Below are 21,516 nucleotides of genomic sequence, written 5' to 3'. Positions count from 1 at the left end.
AAACAAGAATGTCAGGCGGAAATATTTTGGGGACGGACTGCTCGAACTTCCGTTCACAGGACCATCACTTAAATTAAAAGTCCGTTTCCTCTGTATTAAAATTATCGCCGTTGCATTGAGGTTCTTTGTTGAAAGAAATGACTGTTTTTCTCAGCAGATAGATATCAGAGTCTTAAATTTAATAATAATTTCGTAACTCGGTCCAGTTTGTTCCTCTCCAGCGGCTGTTGCTGGTACTCTCTCCCCGTGCTGCCGTTGCTCCTCGAACGTAAAGCACGGGAAAGATGGCGGAAGTCGGGAAGAATGGGGAGCCTGCGAAAGACAAAGATGAACTGCAAATTTTAAAGGTATTTCTTCCCGATAATATCACGAATATCTAAAACATTTGAGTGCTTCGAGCCTCAGTGTTTTGTTGGCATCTCCTGAAGTCAGTGTCACGTATTGCCTCTTAGTTTGCTTGCTTTGCTTGCTAGCCATCTCCAAAACGAGTCGTTACTATAACAACTGGCAGCAGTTGTCATATTAATCGACCATGTTTGATTATGCCTCTATTTCTTCCGAGGTGCAGAACAAATGTGGATATATGCTACATATATCTTGTTTTGTGTGTAGAATGACCTCGTTTCTTTCATTTGGCTCCATTAAGCTGCCTGTTGATGGGCTTTTAATATGCATGCTTTGCTTGTATCCATCCCACTTCTTGCTGAGTCACCTCAATATCAATTTGCCTTGAGGCTTAATGCACCATGCATGGGCACATGGCTGCCCTAGTTTTACACCGCCTCAGTATTTGCATGGCAGGAAGATTTAGCTAGATAGGAGATGGAGATGTAGCTGTAGCCAAGCCCCACCTGCCCTGTAATCTATTTTTGACTCTGTGTGCCACTTCTGTCGTTAACAATACACAATATATCTTGCTCTCTTCTACCCCCTCCCCCCCTCCCACCATCCCACTCCCAATGCAGGAGCTTGTGGACGAACTGTATAATTTTAGAGACAGTTATTTTGAGACTCACAGTGTGGAGGATGCTGGAAGGAAACAGAGCGATGTTGCACAGGAGATGGAAAAGACGATGCAGAAGCTAGAGGAGAAGGAAGGTGTGTGTTGGGGGAGGGGAGAAGACTAGAAGTGGAGTGTGTGAATTTATAGGCATTTCCACAACAACGCTGCACTCTTTTCAACATGTGCGTGATTTATATGGCCAGTTTGCAACATACCAATCACACCCAGAATACCAGATAAATCCCTCTATGTGTTTACCCATCTCCCGCAGAGCGCTTTAAACACAAAGCAGAGTTCCTGCTGCAGAAGGGCAGGTGTCTGAACATAGCTCCAGGGTTTAGTGCCATAGCAGAGGAGTGCCTTTCCCGGGCCGTGAAGCTGGAGCCTGGCCTGGTCGAGGGCTGGAACACCTTGGGGGAGCAGTACTGGAAAAAAGGAGACCTGATGGCTGCCAAGAACTGCTTTACCGGAGCCTTGCAGCAGGTACGTTATGGTTTTTCAGTCAGTGAAGCTGTCTGCCTGACACGCTATGTTCCTATTCAGTCCTCTCAGCTTTCCACAGAAAAGAAATCATAATCCGAGCATCACCTGTCAAAAATCTGCAGTTACAAATTAGGTATTGTGCAATATTGTACTTCCATTAAAAAAAAAAGGTGCAATACAAATATCCTGAAATGTAGACAGAACAAAATAAGATTGAAGATGCAGTTTTTAAAATTTAAAAACATAGAATATAAGATGCCAGATGATTTGATCATGTGTCCCATTGGTGGCAGAAAATTGGGGCGCATACCTAATGAATTTGCAGGTCATTTCCAAGTACTGTCTACTACTATCTTGCAGAATCGGTTTCAAACTTCTTTTCCTTATTTCCTTTTTTCTTTCCCTCTCTGTCTGCCACATTTCACTTACCGGCTAATCTATCCATGGTCTCTATCTGGCTTTATCTTCCTATTCTACAGAGTAAGAACAAAGTGTCCCTGCGCAACCTGTCCATGGTGCTGAGGCAGCTGCCACCAGAGGAAAGCGATAAGCAGGGCAAGCGGGTGCTGGAGAGCGTGGACATGGCCCGGCAAGCTGTGCAGCTGGACGTCACGGACGGGACCTCCTGGTGTGAGTAGGGAGTCAAGGAAACAAAGGGATATAAGACGTTAGTGTGGTGGGGAGCTGGAGAGAGCTCGTTTTGCTTTTTTGCAATGAAGGAGCTCTTGTCTTACAGGGTTAGAGGGCCATTTTAATACAGATTATGTGCTGAGATGGCGTCATTGTACAAAACAAGACCTGGAGAATACATCATCTAATCAATTATATATTTGTTTTGTTTTGTTTTTTGCAGACATCCTGGGTAATGCCTACGTGTCTCTGTTTTTCACCTGTGGACAGAATCCACAGATGTCTCAACAAGCTCTAAGTGCCTATGCACAGTCTGTGAGTACACACACAGCACACACAGACTTGAACAGTGGACATGTTTGCACAGTTAAAATCAGTCAGTGCTAATAGTACAATATTGTACTCCTTCCTTCCCCTTTTGTAGGAGAAAGTGGACAGGACTGCCTCCTGTTACCCGGAGCTGCATTTCAACCGATCCACTCTGTTCCAGTACGAGGAGATGTTTGGGTCGGCGCTCGGCGGCTACAGCCGAGCCGCGGCGCTCGACCCCGGGTGGGAGGAGCCTCCGGAGAGAGAGAAGCAGCTGCTGGAGTACCTGGGGAAAGTCACAGAACTCATACAGAACAAGGTAGGAGGAGAGGACAGTGACTCATTCCCACACTGGTTAGGGGCAGCAGGGTGGCCTAGTGCTGCAGTGATCCAGTTTCCCTTCTGGGATCCAAAAATTTCATGTTATCATAAAGCTGCTGTAGGTAAATTCGGGAGGAAAGATCTAGGGAAATCCCCGGAAATTCAAACCAACACAAGGAATGACTCCTAGTGAGTGACAGGAAGAGTGATTGACAGGACGGAGTCACGCCTTCTGCCTCAGACAGATCCCACACATTTCACTCTGAAATGAGAACAGCAGAGGAATTGGGTTGTCGCTGTTTCTGCTCTTCTGACATTATCCTGCTCATCTTTGGCCACCAAACGTAGTGATTTATTTTTATTACTTATAAATAAATGTTAATCCATAAAAGTTACCTAAGGCAGCTTTAAATATACTGGTTGAAAAGGGTGATATTTACAAATAAAAGTAATTTGTCTGTTTTATGCTAAGGCATTATCGTGCCAACTTACAGAGTAATTACAAATTAGCACAACAATATTGGCTCATTTGAATTTAATTGAATATTTCAAGGGCTGTCCTGTCCTGCAGCTACATTAGTGTAGACTGTAGAGCATGTGGACCACTGATAATTGGAGATTTCACTTTTCACCAGAAGGTGGCAGCAAAGTCCAGTTCTCGTCCTTGTTGCTCCCCTCACTTTTGTCTGTCCATGTCTCCAGGGGAAGGTGAAGGCACGTCGGTTACGGACGATGCTGTCCAACCTCAACACGTCGGCCTTGGGTCCCTGCGCCTCTCCTCAGTTCCGCTCGCCTACGGGCCGCGTGGGGAGTCTGGAGCCTCGAACCCTGTCCTCTCTCACACACGGCTGCAACACTGGGGTGGCCGCCCTGGGCAAGGTGGTGTTCAGCCTGGCTTCTGAGGGCCGCATGGCCTTGTAAGTACAGCTTATTTCATCAGTAATAGTCTTTTTAGTCACATACAGACTTTGCTTCAGTCTTGACAATGGAGAAAGTCCTCCCTGTTCTTCTTAATGAAAAGTTCAGTGGTGTTATAAAATCTCTGTACTGACAATCTTGTGCTTATGTCATCATGGTAGACTGTTATGTTTCTTCTGTCCTTTCCCCAGTACGTTCGGCATGGTGGACAGTGAGGAGACTTGCATAGTGGTGATGGTGTACAACACAGCAGACAGCTGGGGCGTCCTGATAGGAGACACTGTAGTCATTCCTGAACCTCAGGTCAAACGACAAAGCATAGCACATAATGACCAGGTCAGTGTCTATTTAAAAACATCTTTTAGACTTGCATCAGATGCATATAGGATATTCCATACCTAGGTTTGCACAAAACCTTGACAAATTATATTTTATCCTGTCTTTTTTTCGTGACCTGGCACTTTCCATTTTCTATTGTAGGCGTTTAGTTGACGCTCTTATCCAGAGTGATCACTTTTGGGTTCAGTGTCTTGCTCAAGGGCACTTTGACAGGACACATTGGCCGTTGTGGGGATCAAACTTGTGACCTACTTACAGGACAGTCTCACAATGTCACAACATGGGGAAAAAGTTTCTACTATACTATATTAGTCACAATGAAATGAAAAGAAACGTTTCCCCTTGTTAGCTAATTTTCCATGCAATAATATACACCTATTGAACAATATATGCCAAAAAAATTTACTTTTGAGTGTTCCCTCAGAACATTACGCCCCGCCCCCATACGCAAGCAAGATGCTATCAAAATTCCATTTGATTGTAACTTTAACCTTCCCCCAACTGCATCCTGTTACAATTTTTGTTAGTCAGCTGAAGTTCCAGTGAAGAGCAGAAACAATTTTCCCATTATTGACAAGTGCCATGTGAAGAAAAATGTCTAAAATTCAAATTGTCAAGGCCATTGAGGTCTAGTTCAGAATCTGTTGGCAGCCTCTCTCAGTCCGTCTGATTGTCTGACTTGCGTTTCCTCTCTCCGGCAGTCTTTTGACTTCAGGAGTATACGAGTGGACTCCCCTCTGCTCCTCATTGTCAACGGCAAGAGACAAAACATCCAGAGTCAGATCGCTGCTTCGGTCAGCTACAAGTCCCAGAGTGAATGAGCGGAGCGAGAAATGAGAGGACAGAGAATTTGGGGTTGGGATTCGGAGGGGGACTTTGGGAGTCTTGGGGTCTGAAAACCAATGGGAGTGTGAAGATCCCAAAGTGTGTGCCTGTTTTTTTTGTGTGTGTGAGTCTTGTAAATAGAAGTCACCTGTTATGTTGTCTTTAGAAAAACAAGTTTGTTTATATTTATAAATATTTCCCTTTTTGTATTCTGTTGTTGTGGAAGGGGGATGGCGATCTTTTGTAAGTGAATGACAGAACCGTGACTGTGATGACAATGTTGTGTCAAACGATGAGTTCATTATAATCTTAAAAATCCTCTTATGCCTTGAGCGTATTCATTGGATGTTGTTCTCAAAGTGGGGTCCGAGGACCACCAGGGGGCCTTGAAGGAGTCCCAGGGAGTCCCCAGCAAAATGAGGAATAGTTTAATGTCACAATTATGTCATCCACTAAATAATCAGCGCAATGGGAGAATGTGTAAGAATGACTGTTTTGATCAGAGGTTTCATTGTTGCTAACACCCCACCTACAATATAGAGAGTTCTAGCCTCTCAAGCCAGACGAGGCTAAGACAAATGATGCTATTTTCTCAAAATCTCAATTGTTGAGTGTGAAAACAGAGTGATATACGGTATATGGATACTGTAATTACAGTATATGGGTCACTGCTATGCTGGTGTGATTGCATTCCATCATCCAGTGTCTTAACACAGTGGTTCCCAAACTGAGGTTCGGGGACATGGATGACTATTTTGATCGTAGGTTTCACCTCCTTATCTTTCTGGGTGTAACTCGTTAAATGGTTTAACAAAATTGCACAAAAGATGCCCATTCTTATCGTCTGGGTTGGCCAATTTAACAACGTAACACATAACCCAGATCGCTGAAAATCAAACAAATCAACCTTTCACTGCTCTGGGCAACAACCCAGATTGCATTACTCACACTGTATGTGCATGACAAGCCAACTACTTTTAGCCGTTAAGTCAAATGTTTGTAATTTCACTATGCAAATCTGCATTTCTGAGTAGATGAGTTCAGGTGGATGGGTGTATCCAATATGACAGTATAAAATGCATCCGATACTTGTTATGTAGTCTTGATATCACAATAACACATCAATAACTTAGTACTGACATCTCTACAAACCAACAACCTTTTGGTGTAATATACATAACCCATTAATAATCAATAACTTATTGATGTGTTTTGTTATATATTGCAGCCTGGGACAGATTGTATGTCTGTGAGAGAGAAAGAGGTCAGAGTAAAACTTTACACATTATTCAAGTTGTGTTGAGTGTTTTTTGTATTGTGAGGGTGAATATTGAGCGTTCTGGACATTGAACAAAAACAACGTGCAATAAATCTTCTTCGCTCTAGTTCACTTCAGTTATTGCTCACACATGAAGATATTGGAAGGAATGACTGAGAGCTTTATTCCCATGTCTCTCATCCTCTTGAATAGGTTATTTCTTGAAATCTGTCTATTTTGGACAAGCGAGGAACAGGGAACTATCCAATCTTCTCCATCAAGAACGGAGATCAATCTGACATCTACACTGTAATCTATGGGTTAAAGTGGGAATTTGCTTTGTATTGTAGTTGAGTAAAAGTGTCAAGCTCTGAAGTACTTGTACCTCAAAAGCACACTCGATACCTGAGTGAAAGTACATAGTTGCATTATGCTCTGTATTAGTCCAATATGGAATGTGGATATCACTTATTATTACTGACAAAAACATTTTATTGTTCAAATTTATATAAGAAAAACAAAAGAATCATCCAAAGAGCTTCAACTAAATAACAAAAACAACACAACTCATTGAACCATCAAATACATGAATACGATATATGATAAATTTCATTGTTGTGGGGTGAAAACCTTGTAACTCCAATTTTGGTGATTTTCAGGTTTTAACTTTAACTAGAGAAAGTTCTACGATCTTTAGGCTTACAAAAAGCTTTCAAACCCTATTGGATAAACTGAAAAAAAGCAGTGTCATCAAGCTAAAAACAAGGCTGTTTTTCTTAGTTCCTGAAAAGTGGACATTTTGGAGCTACAAAGTTTTCACCTAACAACAGCAATTTGCAGTTAATGTGCTACAGTTAGTATCAAATCCTGATAGCCAATGACAGGTCTGCCTGGCTCAGTGCTTCTTGATGAAGGGCCGGCCTCTGTCTCTGGAAGGAGAGCTGAACTGGAAGAAGGTCTTGGCTCCGTCAGGCTCCAGGCAGGAGAAGAATCGTCCGTCCCCCTCGGGGCCCGCGGACAGGAACTGAGGGCTTCCCCGGGGAGACGCCTGCCGGGCCACCCCTGGGTGATGAAGGATGTCTTTCATTGTTAACAAGTCAAATTCCCTTACATAGACAATCAGCTCATTACTCCTAGTGTTCTTTCTTGATGACCACCTCTTCTTGACAAAATGCCTTCTGTTGTGGCCCTCTTTGTGCCATTTAACATTATTCTTACGACGCTTCCTTCCTCTACTCTCTCTTTGTTGGTTCATTAATCACCGTGGGCAGAACCCAACAACTTTTTTTGTAAAAGATGTAGATTCAATTCTCCAGCATTTATCTCTCTTCCTTATCTGTACTGAAATAAAATTATATTTAATTTGATATAAAAGTATCATATTTTCATCAGGAGCTGTTAATCTCCAACATCAGCTGTCCTGTGGATCTGCTGTCACCGTCAGCATTTTTCCCCAGTTCTCAAAATCAATAATTGTAAACAGGCAAAATTACTTCTTAAAAAATTTGATCCAGGACACAGAAGTAAACAATATCACCTGGTTCTGATTTTCCTTAGTTGTAAAGGTCTTAGAAGACCAACTTTTAAATTAGTTTTTCAAAACGTCAAGAAAGAAATTGTTGCCGTTTATGGGAGCAGACAATTTTTGCCTTTTTTTTTTTTTTACCTTTACTAAACTCCTTCGAGGGTATGTGCACTAAAAAGGTAAACACTCTACTAATGTGGGAGTCTCACACAAACTGCATAGTGTCCATCATTTCCGTATCTTTACACCTATAAAGACATCAAATTAAATCCAAAGCGTGCCTCTTGCTCACCGGTGTTGAAGCTGTGATGTCCCGGCTGCAGCGGTGCGTCTCTCTCCCCCACACCCACGACCATGTTGCGCAGCCGCAGAGAGTCGTACAGCCCCTGTAGCTTCTGGTACTGCCTGTTCCTCTCCATCAGCCTCTCCGACACCTCGCTGTACTTCCTCTTGTACTCCTCCATCACCTGAGCGGACAGAAGCTAAGGGATTACGAATTTCACCGGCCAGTTTCATTTATTTGCAGCCCAAGTTGTCTTTAGAATCAAAAAGACTTATCGAGCGCAGGTTGGCTGCCTGCCAAAGTGGCTGGTAGACCTGACAGACTTAACAGCTACAACACAAATCTACCAGCATCTGGCTGGTGGCTGGTGTTGAATCCAAGCCCTGGACAACAACACAGTAATATCTCCGTTTTACTGGAAGCAAAACACGTCGTTCACCCCTAAACTTTTTACCTCAAGTAAAATGAAAGAACCTTTTCTAGAGACTTGGTGTGCGTCAAGAACCAATACTTTGCAATAGTGGTTTTTCCTGCACTTGCCAGCACCCTAAAACTAGTTTTTTTCAGTAGTGCAGGGGTTTATCAATTTTTCACAGTAATATCTCCCTTTATATTTCTGTGTTGTTTCCCTAGCTTCTAGTGAGTTTAGGGCAGTTCAAGACCTTGGGTTTCACCAGAAAAGTGAAGGATGACTCATTTTAGCTTTTGTTTTATTCCTTATCTCAACAGACAACCATCATTTTTGTGGGTCATTGGCCAAATGCTTATTTATTTGTGGGACATCAGCACAAAACAAGCGTGGGAACTCCTGTTGTATGAGGTGTACTGCTCCTCTTACATTCCTGCTTCATCTAAGCTCAGGAAAAGAGAGTGAGATATAGACAGAAAAACACTACCCCCTCTGCCACTTTACCCTGTAGTCTCTTTGCATAATCTTATCAGTGGCGTAACAAATATGGCAACAGCATTTCCCAGCAGGTCAGAGGGCAAGCTGAAGCTATTGTCACCCAAACTACACCTGTCAAATCCTTTTGGCACTCAAGACAGCGCCTGATAAACAGCTTAGGGGCTCATTTCACACATGAGGCCTATGGATTTGCTGTTGAGGTTAAGAGTTGTAGTTTACCTTCTTCAGCGAGGCGATCTCCCCCCTCATGGCGGTGAGCTCCAGCTCTCTGCTCTGGTTCTGCTGGGTCAAAACCGTCTCCATCTGCTTCAGCTGAGCCTCGGCCCGTGACAGACTGTACTCCTGATACATACGCTCCTGGTGGATCTGTACATATAGACATACACGTTTGACAGGAGCCGACCGTGTTTTGGATAAAAACACAACCTGACAGACTGAACATGGACACAGACAGACTGCATCTCTTCTGCTGCCAATTGACCCATATTTCCAGGAGTCTCCCTTATCTTTGACTTAGGTTTAAGTTTTCTTCCATAGGTTTTAATTGGACAGATTTTCTCCAAATGTAAAATATCACTTGGTTTTACAACTCAGTGTTTAAAGATGCATACATACACAATGTTTGACTTACAGACAGACATACAGGCGGATACAGATACAGAGACACACTGATAACCTGATAGCTCCAGAAGGCCAGGGCGCGGGAGCTAATGTCCAGGACTATGTCTGGCCGGAGACCCGCCAGCACCATGGCCTTGTACTCCTCGGAGGGCGCCAACTCTGTCCTCACAATGTCCAGCTTCCCAGACAGCGCAGAAGAGCATGCTGGGCAGATGGCGGGGGAACGGCTGAACTCGCCGGACCCGTGCTGATCACAGAAAGCGTGTGAGCAGGCCGTGACCCAGGCGAAGCCGCACAACTTGGCCCGACACTTGGGGAAGTTACATAGGAGTGTGTCGTCGCAGAGAGACATGGCCATGGCTGTGAAGTGTACAGTAACAGTTCAGTTGATGGTGTCAAAGCAAAAGGCCAGCTATGAATTCAAGATCCAACTAAGTGAAAAAATACATTTTGAGTTGTTAAGCAATGTACTTAACCTTATGGAGATGAAACACTGCCAGAAAAAACCCATTTGGGGTCAAGAGGCATTTTAATGAGCATCTCTAAGCAAGCCCAAGCCAGTGTGGTTTCTAATGTAAATATTATGTTTGTTTGTCTTTACCACAGGTTAGCATGAACTCTGGTTGACTATAATCATACAATCATACTCCTTTGTTGTTATTGCCAGCTCCACAAATAGTGTGTATAATGAGTTGTTGCCACTGGGCATATGGCTAGCAATGTCAACAAATCTGTGAGCACTCCCATTTTTCATCTCACGTCACTAACTCACACCCATATTTCATTTTGTCAGAGCCACATGTCATGAACTTCACTCTGTTCTCTGTTTCATGGGATTGTTCGCATTAAAGACCCAAAATACCTTCAGTTTGTTGTATAACTTGTACACACATTAACGGTCACTGAATGCTAGCATTAGCGAGCTAGCTAGTCAACGTTATTAACATCAGCTGTCCAGTCAGATAAACTGTCTTGGCAGCTGCCTATTCCTCAACAACAGGTTTTGAAAAATTGTCAGCTTCGGCATTTAAGCTACAGTTTTCTGTTAAACTCGAAACACCTACCTTAACCTTACCTGAATTACATTAAACTGAGGTAAACAACTTACTACCTGGCTCTTTACGCCGAAGGTAGCTGCTGCCTCAACGGCCAAATCAGTCCTGTAATCTGATTGGCTCATTAACAACCCATACTGAAAAAATACATTTCATATTATATTTTGAGATGTTGTAAAATAAAAATAAATAATAATAATAATAATAATAATAATAATAATAATAATATTGCAAAATATACTAAATTGGCCCAAAAAAACAATTGTAGATGTAGATGACATTCATTTGAATTATTTTATGAAACTGGAAATATTTTCTTTCCTATGTGCTGTTGACAATTTAAATCTGCAGTCCATTGTAGGCTATATCCAAAATATTTGGCCACTTAAAATATAGTTCAAATGAATTATATCTACATATACAAACAAATCTACATCTCAAAACATATTCCGAAGTATATGTGGAAAAAAAATGTTTCCATAAAAAGCAATAAAACATTGAACAAATATGTTTTGAAGATGTCAACCACCAGTGATGAAATCCTAATGAAAACATGATCAAGAGGGAATAAGACAAACTTATGGACTTTTACTTTTCATCCAATAACATTATTGAATTTAATTCCAGGTGATGCTCGCTAATGAGCCTGAATGAAGTTAGACAGTTTACTGAGCAGCCTGTATAACCCTCCAGCAATGGCAGTTATTTCCCTCAAATCAAATAATGCCCCGTTTTCTTACACGGGCTTTGAGTGGACATATAATGTGAGACACCTACTTAAATATGGTCTTTCCCCCCCTCCTCCTCTCTCTTTCTCTCCCTCTTTTCTCTCTTTTATCCATTTCTCCACGTGGTACAGGAGTGAAGGCGGGGGGTGAAAGAGGCGCATTGTGCTGTGCAGCAGCGGATCCGGGGGTTCATAGTGAGAGAGGGGAGATGCTCACTCAACTGTGTCCAGCACGCCATTGTCGCAGATTCCCATCTATTCTCTGCCTTTTAAATAGAGCTCCAGTGTAAGATGCTTGTGTGTGTGTGTGTGTGTGTGTGTGTGTGTGTGTGTGTGTGTGTGTGTGTGTGTGTGTGTGTGTGTGTGTGTGGAGGGAGAGGAGGGAGAGGAGGGAGGGGGTGCGCTCGGTGATAATACATGAAATACATGCATGTGGGACGACTGTGTGGCCTCCCTCACACACACACACAACAGTCTCCCTGCACTGTTGATAATTAGCCCTATGGAAATCAAAGGGTAAAAAAAAAAAAACTAAAAAAAAAAAAAGTCTTTATCTGGCACCACAAGAACTCTGATTTTTTTGTGAGAGAGATTTCTGACTTGACTTGCTGATGTTAAACTACGGGACCAGGCGGCTGTTTGCCATTTAATTTATATGGTGATGATTTCATTATCCACTTTGTTGAGGATTAGACATGGGGTGCAACAGGCCTGTATTTGGTGTGGGGGTCTATAACTAAACAGATGTCGCCTGTTTGATGGGTCACCTGTCAGATTTATTGTTTTAGACTCAGTCCTACATGTTATTTTACCTTAATTTGGCCCATATGAGGACTGGAATATTATTGGTATAAAGATTAAAATATGTCTTTAGCAAAGGGCCGGTCTAATTAGCCGATCTTATAGCTTAAGTTGTTTTTAGGCACCCAACGGGTTTGACATCTCATTGTCATGTTTTATTGAAAGTTTATAGCTGCTGTGTGAGTGTGTAAAGAAAAATAAAGCTGAGGAGAGAGAGAAAGGAGAGAACCAGAGAGGCTGTGTGTTACACGCCATTGAAATGCAAATATCATTGAAGAACAAGGAGTGGTTCTGTGTGTATGAGCGTGTATGGTGTGTGTGTGTGTGTGTGTGTGTGTGTGTGTGTGTGTGTGTGTGTGTGTGTGTGTGTTCCCTGTATGTGCATGCAGCGGGGAAGCAGTGGGAGAGGAGGGGCGCAAATTGGACAAGTTTGGGGGAGAAGAGACTTTAGAAAACAGCCACACACGCACTCACGGCAGCTTCATGTGACACGGTGCAGACCCGCGGATATCCCATGCCTACGACCTCTTTTTTTTTTTTTTTAATTTCAACATACTTTCAACACATGCTTTCTTTGAAACTACACTTTTGTATTCTCCAGACCTTACCGGCTTTGCGCGACTTTTGAATTTTTTGAATGGTTGGATGGTTGCAGGAGCGCGTCCAAGTGCGCAAAAACGTGCCTGGTGCCATTTAATCGACTGATGCCCCCCTCTCTCTCTCTTTCTGTCTCGCCGTGAATCATGTCACGCCGGAAGCAGAAGCGACCCCAGCAGCTCGTTAACGCGGATCCGGGGGGCACCAGGCTGCTATCTCACGGTGAGAAAACAATCTTTTATGTGTGTTTTTTTCTTTCTTAAATTCCATGCGGCCAGGTGAAAGCAAGAAGGCAACAGGTCTGCAACACACAATGCTGCTCATCAATGGATGTGATTATGGAACAACATTGTTTGTAAACTAGTCTCCAAACTTTACAAAAGCGAAATTTTGCGTGTTTGTGCGTGGGCTCCATTTGTTATCTCAATTGGAAAATATATATATATATTCGTATTGATTTGGACGTGCATGCCATACATCCCTGATTTAACACCTGATTTAATAGACTAGAAAGTTTAAGGTCTAAGTTTGTCAACTCAAGAAACCCCTCCTGCTTAGTCACTCGCTGTAATGGGCCCCACTAAATGGAGGCCTAAGGCACTTTGGTCGGGGCCAATAAATTTGTCCCTGTGAACTGAATAGAGTAGGATTAACTAACATACATCTGTGGCCATTTTCCTGCGCTGTTCGTCCTCTAGGAAACCAACAGGCTGCTCAGTGTTGACTGCTGGAGGTCTTTGATTAGTATAGAGCACTCTCTTATTTGTTAACAATAAGGTGCATGGGTGGGGGGAAGGGAAGGGAGTGTTTTTGGTAAAGATTAATCTTCCACCCTTCCATTCTCTTCTTCTTTTGCTCTCCCTCCATGCTTCTCTCCCTTATGTTCCCCTCTTCCCTCATTTTCCACCCTCTCAATACTTCCCTCCCCTTTCTCTCTCCCTCTTTCTCGCCCCAGTCCTATTGACTGTATACTCCTACACAGTTGGGGGTTCAAATGGATAAAAAAAAAGTGTGTGTGTGTGTGGGGGGGGGGATGCACTCACACTTCAACTGTGTTGCAATGGGCTTGCATATAACTTCAAGTGCTTGCACCTAAGATTCTCTGCAGGTAGACTTCCACAAGGGAAAGTTGAAGTTTAGATGAGGAATTATTCCTGCATTCCCCGCAGGTTCAGGTCTATTTAAAAGCTGCAAGAAGGGAATTTCGGTGAGGTACAGTCATTCATTCCATCACTATGTCTCTCCAGGAGGGAATAGTTAGTTTGTCTCTCCATTGTTGCTACCCTCCCCCCTTCTTTTTCTTTTTACTCTTTCTCACTCCATGCTCAAGATTCTGAAAGAATTTGACCCCTGAGCTGCATAGGTCAGATCAGTTGACCAATCAGAGTGTCCGGACAGTGCCCAGAATCCTTAGCGTGGCCTGACCCTTGACCTCCACTGTGACGTAAGGGGGGAAGGGTGAATAGGGAGATGAAAGACGTAGCTGCTGGAGGGAGGGGGTGGGTTAAGAGGGGTTATGGGTTGTCCTGGTGATGTCCATTGTCCTCTAAAATGTGTTGTCATAGCAGCAAGGTGGTCTGTAAGCTTTTTTGTGTGTGCAAGACGTTTGAGGAGTTTTGCTCCGGAGAGCACAGATTGAGACAAGACATCACAAAGACTCATAGACTGCAGAGTTTCTTCGTCTTGTTTGTTTGCTTGTTCAAGGCCATTTCCGACTAGGCATTTCTTTTGAAGTTGCAATAGGACCTTTTGGTATGCATACAAATTTGCAAAGATAAACAATAACTAGAAGCAATGAAATAAACATGCTCTGTAACCAAAGAAGAATGTTTTAATGAATTTACATACCTGAACATCCGGATTGATATTTATGGTTTCGTATTGCATAATAATGCTCCTGCAAACCCTAACCTTAACCCTACAATGTTAATTTTGATGAATAATTTTGTACGAAGGTCTCAGTCTGCCTCTGTTTTTTTTCTGTCAATCATCAGATGACCACCTAGGCGTGAAGTCACCATCCACGTCTCTTGGCTCAGAGATTACCTCATCAGGGTCCTCCTCCTCATCCCCCACCTCTCTCCAAGACTGCCAGCCGCCCCTGGCCCCTCGCCCATCCCCCGGTGGGCTCCACGCGCCCTCCTTACCCAGCGAGAGCTCGCCTCCTCCCCACTGGCCCAGCCACATCGCCCCCTTCACCACCTCCCTCCCCAACACCCACTCTTCCCTCTCCCCAGACTTCCCTCACCCCTCGCTGTCCTCCCAGACCCACTCGCCTCCTCCCCTGGGTCAAACCTCAGGCTCCCACACCCTCTCTCACCAAGGCAACTCTCACTCCACCATGACCTCCCCGCAGATGGGCAGCTCGGCTACCGCCACTACCTCCTCCTCCTCTTCCTCCACCTCCTCTTCTCAGTGTGTGCCGCCTCACCGCGACAGCTCCAGTCCAGGTCAGCAGCAGTCCTCCAGCTCCCCGGGGCAGCAGGGACAGATCCAGGTGCCTCCAACGCTGGCAGTACTCCTCGAGGAACTGAGAGTTTTACAGCAGAGGCAAATCCACCAGATGCAGATGACAGAGGAGATCTGTAGGCATGTCCTGCGGCTTGGAGGGGCTGTTTTTGGCCAAGATAATAACCCACGGGCCAGTGGTGCGGAGAGCCACCTGAAATCCAGTGGAGCAAGGTCTTCCTCACCAACACACCCCTCACCTGCCACTCCAGCAACCTCAGCCTCATCACTCTTGACTGGCCTTCCATCTTCTCTCTTCCCACAGACGTCTGTGTCCAAATCCAGCATTTCACACACCAACGGAGGCAGAGCCCCACCCTCCTCTGCCGCTTCTTCGGTATCCTCCTCTTCTTCCTCTATTTCGTCCACTATCAGCTCCTCTGTTGCCTCCCTACACCCCCTCTCCTTGTCACTGGGCCTACCGCCGCGCTACCTCCACGAAAAATCCTCCAACACCTCCCCGTTTGGTCACAGCAACGGCATCAGTTTCCCTACTCCTCCTCTCCCTACCGCCAGCCATTCCCAGGACCTCCAGCCCAGCTCCTCCCTGGGCTCCGCCTCCTCATCGGGGCGTCCTCAGCATGCCTGCCGGTTTTGCGGGAAGGTCTTGAGCAGCGATTCATCTCTCCAGATCCATCTGAGGTCACATACAGGTGAAAGGCCCTACCAGTGTCCGGTCTGCCTCAGCCGTTTCACAACTCGAGGGAACCTTAAAGCCCACTTCCTGCGTCACAGAGAGCAGAACCCAGAGCTTTCCCTCTCCCTGCTGCCGCCGGCGCTGTCGGAGCAGACCCAGCCCGGCTTGGCATCAGGTGCCACCCAGAGAAGGAGGAAACGACGTGCCGAGGATGACGAGCCGTTTAACGGGGTGAAAGGAAGCATTCCCGGGATGACAGAGAACATGGCTTTAGGATTCCTGTCTGGTGCGTCCGCTCGCCCCTCCCCTTCATCTCTACCTCTGCCTCCCTCTGTGGACATGGCGCTGCTGTCCACAGCCCATTCGCTACTACAGCTGAACCGAGCCTCAGCTGCAGCTGCAGCCAGCGCATCTAGTACTGTACTGCCTTCTTCCTCCTCATCCGCCTCTTCCTCCTCATCCATGGGCAGCCAGTTCAAAGGAGCAAAGCAGCAGCGTTTTGATGAGAACACACCTCCTCACTCTGCCCTCCATGCAAGCTCCCCATACTCCCAACTGGCCCACCTCCCTAAAATTCTCTTTCCTGGAGGTACCTCCCCTCACCACCTTGCGCTTCTCCGGCCCCCAGCTCACCCATCCGCCTCCCACCTCACCTCCCCTCACCAGCTCCCCTTCCCCTTCCCACCTTTCCCTAAACCATCAACCTCCTCCCCCTCCTCTTCCTCTGCCTCCTCTACCCAGACCTCAGACACCTCCAAGTTACAGCGGCTGGTACAGAAGCTTGAAAAGCAGCCACAGGGAGGATCCTCTTCTCCCTCCACCTCCTCACAAACTCCAGCTGACGCCTCTGCCAATGGGGACACACACGGCCACGACCTAACCACCACCTCCAGTGCTTATCGCAGGGAAATGTTAGCTGCTCTCGGCCTGGGCCCCAGTGCCAACGCTGGGGGACTGTTGAGCAGCCAAGGAGTCTCTGGTTCTGCCACCACCACCACCCTGGCTGCTAATCAATGTGGGGTGTGCCTGCGTGTCCTCAGCTGCCCTCGAGCCCTGCGTTTGCACCAGGCCACACATCTGGGAGAGCGCCCGTTCCCTTGTAAGCTATGCGGTCGTTCCTTCTCCACCAAGGGCAGCCTTAGGGCCCACCTGGCCACCCACCGCGCTCGTCCGCCCAATGCTCGGGCCCAGAACTCCTGCCCACTGTGCCCGCGCAAGTTTACCAATGCCCTGGTTCTCCAGCACCACATCCGCCTGCACCTTGGAGGGCAAATACCGCCAGACGACGACCTGCCTCCTGAAGATGCCACCGAAATGGAACATGCAAGCCTCGCTGATGGGGATAACGACTCCTTTAGCTCCCCATCCAAACACCAACTTCTCCCCCTGGCCTTAACAACGGGCAGCAGCTCCAAATCTCCAATGAGTGTCCTCGACTCAGGGTCCACTTCTAAGCAATCCACAGCTGCTGATCCAACCTCTGTGAAGATGGAGGAATCTGAGGCCTCCACACCCAGTATTAGCCCACCACTGACCCATAATCCTCCCTCAGCGGGAGCCGAGGACCCCCTGCGTCTGGGAGACAACGCCCTAGCTGATGATAGCCCCATGAATGGCTCCACGTACTCTGAGGAGGACACCCACGCTGACCTGGGCAGCACCAGCCCTTACAAAGCACCCTCAGCTAGTTCACATTCAGCTGTAGCCAATGGGGAAGCAGAGGAGGAGGACACACCTCTGTCCCTCTGTGTTTCGAAGCCTGGGGTGGATAGTGATAAGATGCAGAGTGCGGTTAGTAATGATGCCTCATTGTCTACAGAGAATCAAGCTTGCTCCACAGATGAGCTCACCCCTAGTCCCAAATCTACCCCAAAATCCCCAGCCGCCAATCCCTTACCTGCCCTCACCCCTCCTGCCAGTCCCAAAGCCATCCCAGAAGCAGAAGAGGCTTCTAGCCGTAAACCGCAGGAGCCCGAGAGAGACACTGCCCAAAGTAAAGGGGAGAGCGAGACCACCACACCCATAGAGGCTTTACCGGCGCTGGATCCAGAGCCGGAGAAGGAGACTCCCACGGAGGAGGGTGATGCCACACCAGAAAAGCCTTCAGAGGACCCAGAGCCCGCTCATCCAGCACCAGTACCAGCACCGCACACCCAGCCTCCTCGCCCCGACAAACCCTACAGCTGCTCCCAGTGCGGAAAGGCTTACGCCAGCCGCAGTGGACTTAAGGTAAGATTACAAGGAATATAGTGGGAATAGTTTCATGATATCTGAGGATTAAGTCAATACTCAAGGATTTTGATGTTGTAATATGAAGATCAGCGGTTATACATTTTTATGTGATGGGGAGATTTCATCATTCTGAACTCGGTAGTAAATGTATTGATTATTAACCAAGATGATTGTGCTGTGTCTCCCATCAACAGGGACACATGAAAACGCACCCCGGAGCAGCGACCAACACCCCCTCCAAGGTTCAAACCAATGACACTGACACTATGGAGGATCGCAGTTCACATTCAGCCAATAAGAACCCAGGAGAGCAGGATGAAAAGCAGGGATTGGCTAAATCCCCTGAGAAAGGTGACAGCCTAGATCCTCTACCAATCAGTGTTGGTTCTAGTGTGGAAGGTGAGAAGCCTATGGACACTACTGTGTAGAAAGTTAGTATGATTGGCTCAAAGGCCTCGGTCAGTTTTTAAAGGGTCCTGACAAGGGAATGTATTTTTTTAATAGAATGAGATTTGTTTTCTAGAGTTATTAATTCTAATTCATGTGTACTTTTCATATTAGTCAGATAGGTCTAGTTTGTTCATATCATAGAATAAAGTACAGAATAATTGTGAAAGTAGTACTTGAGTCAGCTTAGCTATGTATTTTTTTATTTGAAAGACCACAGTGAGGCCTTATGTTACACATTTCACAGAATTGTCATGATGAGAATTAAGGAGCACACAGCAACAAGTTTGTGTGTGTGTTTTTTGGGGTGACAAATATTTCATCACAGATGATATCAAACAACCAGTATAAGCTGTAAAAACAGATTGTTCAATTTGAAAAAGAAGTGGTTCCATAATTTTACAAAATGAATTCCATACCAAAACAGGCCAAACTAGTAATGGCCGATTTTTGTAAATATGAACTGCAGTTACATCTTTTGACTATTTTTGTTTTTACTTTCTTCCTTTCTTTTTATAATGTGATGCTGCTGAACGCATGTTTCTGATGTGCTGAGTTGCACTGTGAGTTGCACTGTGTCCTCTGCTGCCCAAACATCTAATGACACAAACACACAACGATGATGACGATGATGTTGATGATAATGATGACGATAGCGATGATTGTGTTAGATTAAGAGTCATTCTGTGAACAATCCTGGTACTTATACCTGTCGACTTTGCCAGCAGTAAATGACCTTATTCATGTCGATGATTGTAACTGGTTTTCCTATTGTTGACGCAGTCTGCACAGTCATATTGGACTCTTGCAGAACCACCAACAAGGGTGAGCCCCGTCCCTTAAAATTTCCCCACCCATACCACCTAGTGTATCTATCTTTCTCTTTCCTGTTCCCCTTCCTCTACTCTCTCAAAGCACTTGAGAGTTAAGTTTTCTGCCCCCGCAGAAATTGTCTGCACTCACTGCATTCCTACTTAGCTCAGTTTAGGTTTTGTACGCTTTGCTTTACCACTTGTAAACTTTTTTTGTAGTCGACGATACAAAATGTGTTCCCATGCTTCCCATGTGATGTGTAAAAGATAAATAAAACAATGGTGATTTGAAGAGGAGACCTGTTTGTTGCTTGCCTATGTGGTTTGTGGGACGGAGGGAGGGGGGGGGGGTCTGTATTTTTGTCTGGGTTCAGTTAAGCCTGTGTCTCAGTGAATTCACTTATCTGTTTAAGTATTCCGTTTGCATGACTCTTATTCTCTGTGTGCCTGCATGTACTCTGCTGGTCAGTTTTCTGTTGTTTGTTCCAACGCTCAGCGTGTCTGGATCGGGGGTCCTTTGTCTGGGCCGCTGGGCTAGCTGTCTGCTAATTCTGCCTTTTTTTGCCTTCAATTCCTTTTCATATGTTTCAGTTCCTCAGTTCTGTGTGTGTGTGTGTGTGTGTGTGTATGTGTGTGTGTGAAAGGGATAATCAGAGCCTGTATGAGTGTGATTGAGGGTGCAGCTGTAGAGGCCGCCACCTCCCTCCCTCCCCCCCTCCCTTTCCCTCCCCTCTCTGTGTCATACTCTCTTTCATACGCACTCTCTTTCATTTTCTCTTTCATTTTCTCTCCCTCACTCTTTCTGCCCCCCCACCCCCCTCCCCCTCCCTGTGTAATGGGCTGACACACAGGAAGCTCTAATCCTCACACAATGCCACCCCTCTTCCCCCCAGAGTGACTGGGAGCGGGACAGGGGGCAACAGGGACCAACCTGGCCCAGCTGTCCCCAAAATGGCCGCCTCTAATCCCTCCAGTTAGCCTACAGGGGCTCCCGAAACCATGACAACCGGTAACCAAGGAGAAGAATTCTCAGGGCAGAGAGTGGGACAAAGGGAGTGAAAGGAGCCATGTGTGAGAAGTTTGTCCACATGCGTCCGTGAGCGACAAGGGACGTGTCTCAATCAAAAAAAAAAAAAAACAGAGAAATTATGTGTGATGCGATGTAAGTCAGACTGTAATGATAGTAGTTCTCGGTCTAGGAAAGAAGGGGAGGAGGGAAGGAGGGAGGTGAACGCAAAAGGTCACCAGGTGTGATGGTGAGGGGATCACAGAACTTTTAATGGCAGAGACATTAATCACCAGCCTATAGACATGAATCACCTTTCTATGGACATGAATCACCTTTCAATAGACATTAATCAATCATCTATAGACATTAATCACCTTTCCATAGACATTAATCACCCATCTATAGATATTAATCACCCATCTATTGCACTACAAAGTCAAACAAGAGTAACTTTTTTTTTTGTGGTCTAAAAGTAAAATGCCATGACCAGGGTTTAGCTTTCATATCAACAAAAATGATACTCCAAAATGCTATTAAATTAGATAGGCCTATACTTGTACCAACAAAAGATGATTCCTGGGGCAGGGTAGGCTAGACGTTTTAAAGGCTTTTTTGTTTTTTTAGCTTCATTATTCATGCAGTCACTGCTCTTTTGCTTTGTAATCCTATCTACACACATCAATCAACTGAACGTTTAGGAGGTGTTAATGGTCATCTGATATGCCTCTTTTCTGTCATTATTGAAGAATCAACACTAGTGTGAAAGACAAAAGTGTGTTTATTCCACATTGTCCGTTAATTAATTTGATCTTGGTAATTAAACATGCCATTCAACTGCATGCCATTTAACTACATCCCAAACTACCAATTACAGACAAGGAGGTGACATCTTAATTATAAACATGTAAGAAACACTAATGTATAGATCAGAGATTCTCAAGAACCCATAGGTACGCATTGGGACTTCTACTTGATAATATTTGATAAGATTTTTGTCATTAGATATGATTCATGCAGTTGGATTAAGGCCTAACTGTAGGAGATACCTACGGAGAGTGAGGAGAGACTGTGGGGAGACTAGTGAGACTTATGGATAAAGTAGTCATTCTTACACAGTCTTTCATTGAAACTTCTAGTGAATGAAATAATAGTAGAGGGAACATGAGAGTAGATTTCAAAGGATACTACATAAATATCACAGTAAAACTACAATATCCTGTTTTAATATTATAGGAATATTATACGATACCAAACTCTTTATTGAGTACC

The 21,516-nt window shown here is 45.2% G+C and overlaps 3 protein-coding genes across 3 annotated transcripts; 2 read left to right on the top strand and 1 right to left on the bottom strand.

The window, feature by feature from the left end:
• Positions 1 to 68: 68 nt before the first annotated feature.
• Positions 69 to 6,177, top strand: ttc5 (tetratricopeptide repeat domain 5). The gene is made up of 9 exons (XM_071909135.2): positions 69 to 347; positions 966 to 1,098; positions 1,275 to 1,486; positions 1,966 to 2,116; positions 2,340 to 2,431; positions 2,541 to 2,744; positions 3,449 to 3,663; positions 3,856 to 4,000; positions 4,705 to 6,177. The coding sequence occupies exons 1-9, from the start codon at positions 285 to 287 to the stop codon at positions 4,822 to 4,824; spliced, it is 1,335 nt and encodes a 444-aa protein (XP_071765236.1). The 5' UTR covers positions 69 to 284; the 3' UTR covers positions 4,825 to 6,177.
• Positions 6,178 to 6,981: 804 nt separating this feature from the next.
• ccnb1ip1 (cyclin B1 interacting protein 1) lies at positions 6,982 to 9,780 on the bottom strand. The gene is made up of 4 exons (XM_071909142.2): positions 9,478 to 9,780; positions 9,021 to 9,167; positions 7,904 to 8,078; positions 6,982 to 7,148 (listed from the first exon to the last, which is right to left on the bottom strand). Exons 1-4 carry the CDS (start codon positions 9,778 to 9,780, stop codon positions 6,982 to 6,984), a joined length of 792 nt encoding a protein of 263 aa, XP_071765243.1.
• A 2,968-nt stretch (positions 9,781 to 12,748) lies between these two features.
• LOC139919395 (uncharacterized) lies at positions 12,749 to 18,407 on the top strand. Its single transcript, XM_071909127.1, has 3 exons — positions 12,749 to 12,824; positions 14,597 to 17,976; positions 18,174 to 18,407. Exons 1-3 carry the CDS (start codon positions 12,749 to 12,751, stop codon positions 18,405 to 18,407), a joined length of 3,690 nt encoding a protein of 1,229 aa, XP_071765228.1.
• Positions 18,408 to 21,516: the final 3,109 nt, after the last annotated feature.

This window comes from Centroberyx gerrardi, chromosome 23, assembly GCF_048128805.1.
Source record: "Centroberyx gerrardi isolate f3 chromosome 23, fCenGer3.hap1.cur.20231027, whole genome shotgun sequence".
Taxonomy (NCBI): domain Eukaryota; kingdom Metazoa; phylum Chordata; class Actinopteri; order Beryciformes; family Berycidae; genus Centroberyx; species Centroberyx gerrardi.
The sequence above is the reverse complement of the archived record's forward strand: the minus strand, read 5'-3'. Positions and strand labels throughout refer to the sequence as shown.

What these genes read in the sequence shown, in the direction of transcription:
- ttc5 (XM_071909135.2), top strand. Translation starts at nt 285, where the DNA reads ATGGCGGAAGTCGGGAAGAATGGGGAGCCTGCGAAAGACAAAGATGAA. An exon ending in CACGGACGGGACCTCCTGGT is followed by an intron (nt 2,117 to 2,339) that starts GTGAGTAGGGAG and finishes TGTTTTTTGCAG; the next exon opens with ACATCCTGGGTAATGCCTAC. An exon ending in GCATAGCACATAATGACCAG is followed by an intron (nt 4,001 to 4,704) that starts GTCAGTGTCTAT and finishes TCTCTCCGGCAG; the next exon opens with TCTTTTGACTTCAGGAGTAT.
- ccnb1ip1 (XM_071909142.2), bottom strand. Translation starts at nt 9,780, where the DNA reads ATGGCCATGTCTCTCTGCGACGACACACTCCTATGTAACTTCCCCAAG. An exon ending in TGGCCTTCTGGAGCTATCAG is followed by an intron (nt 9,168 to 9,477) that starts GTTATCAGTGTG and finishes CTATATGTACAG; the next exon opens with ATCCACCAGGAGCGTATGTA. An exon ending in AGATCGCCTCGCTGAAGAAG is followed by an intron (nt 8,079 to 9,020) that starts GTAAACTACAAC and finishes CTGTCCGCTCAG; the next exon opens with GTGATGGAGGAGTACAAGAG.
- LOC139919395 (XM_071909127.1), top strand. Translation starts at nt 12,749, where the DNA reads ATGTCACGCCGGAAGCAGAAGCGACCCCAGCAGCTCGTTAACGCGGAT. An exon ending in CACCAGGCTGCTATCTCACG is followed by an intron (nt 12,825 to 14,596) that starts GTGAGAAAACAA and finishes GTCAATCATCAG; the next exon opens with ATGACCACCTAGGCGTGAAG. An exon ending in CCAGCCGCAGTGGACTTAAG is followed by an intron (nt 17,977 to 18,173) that starts GTAAGATTACAA and finishes TCCCATCAACAG; the next exon opens with GGACACATGAAAACGCACCC.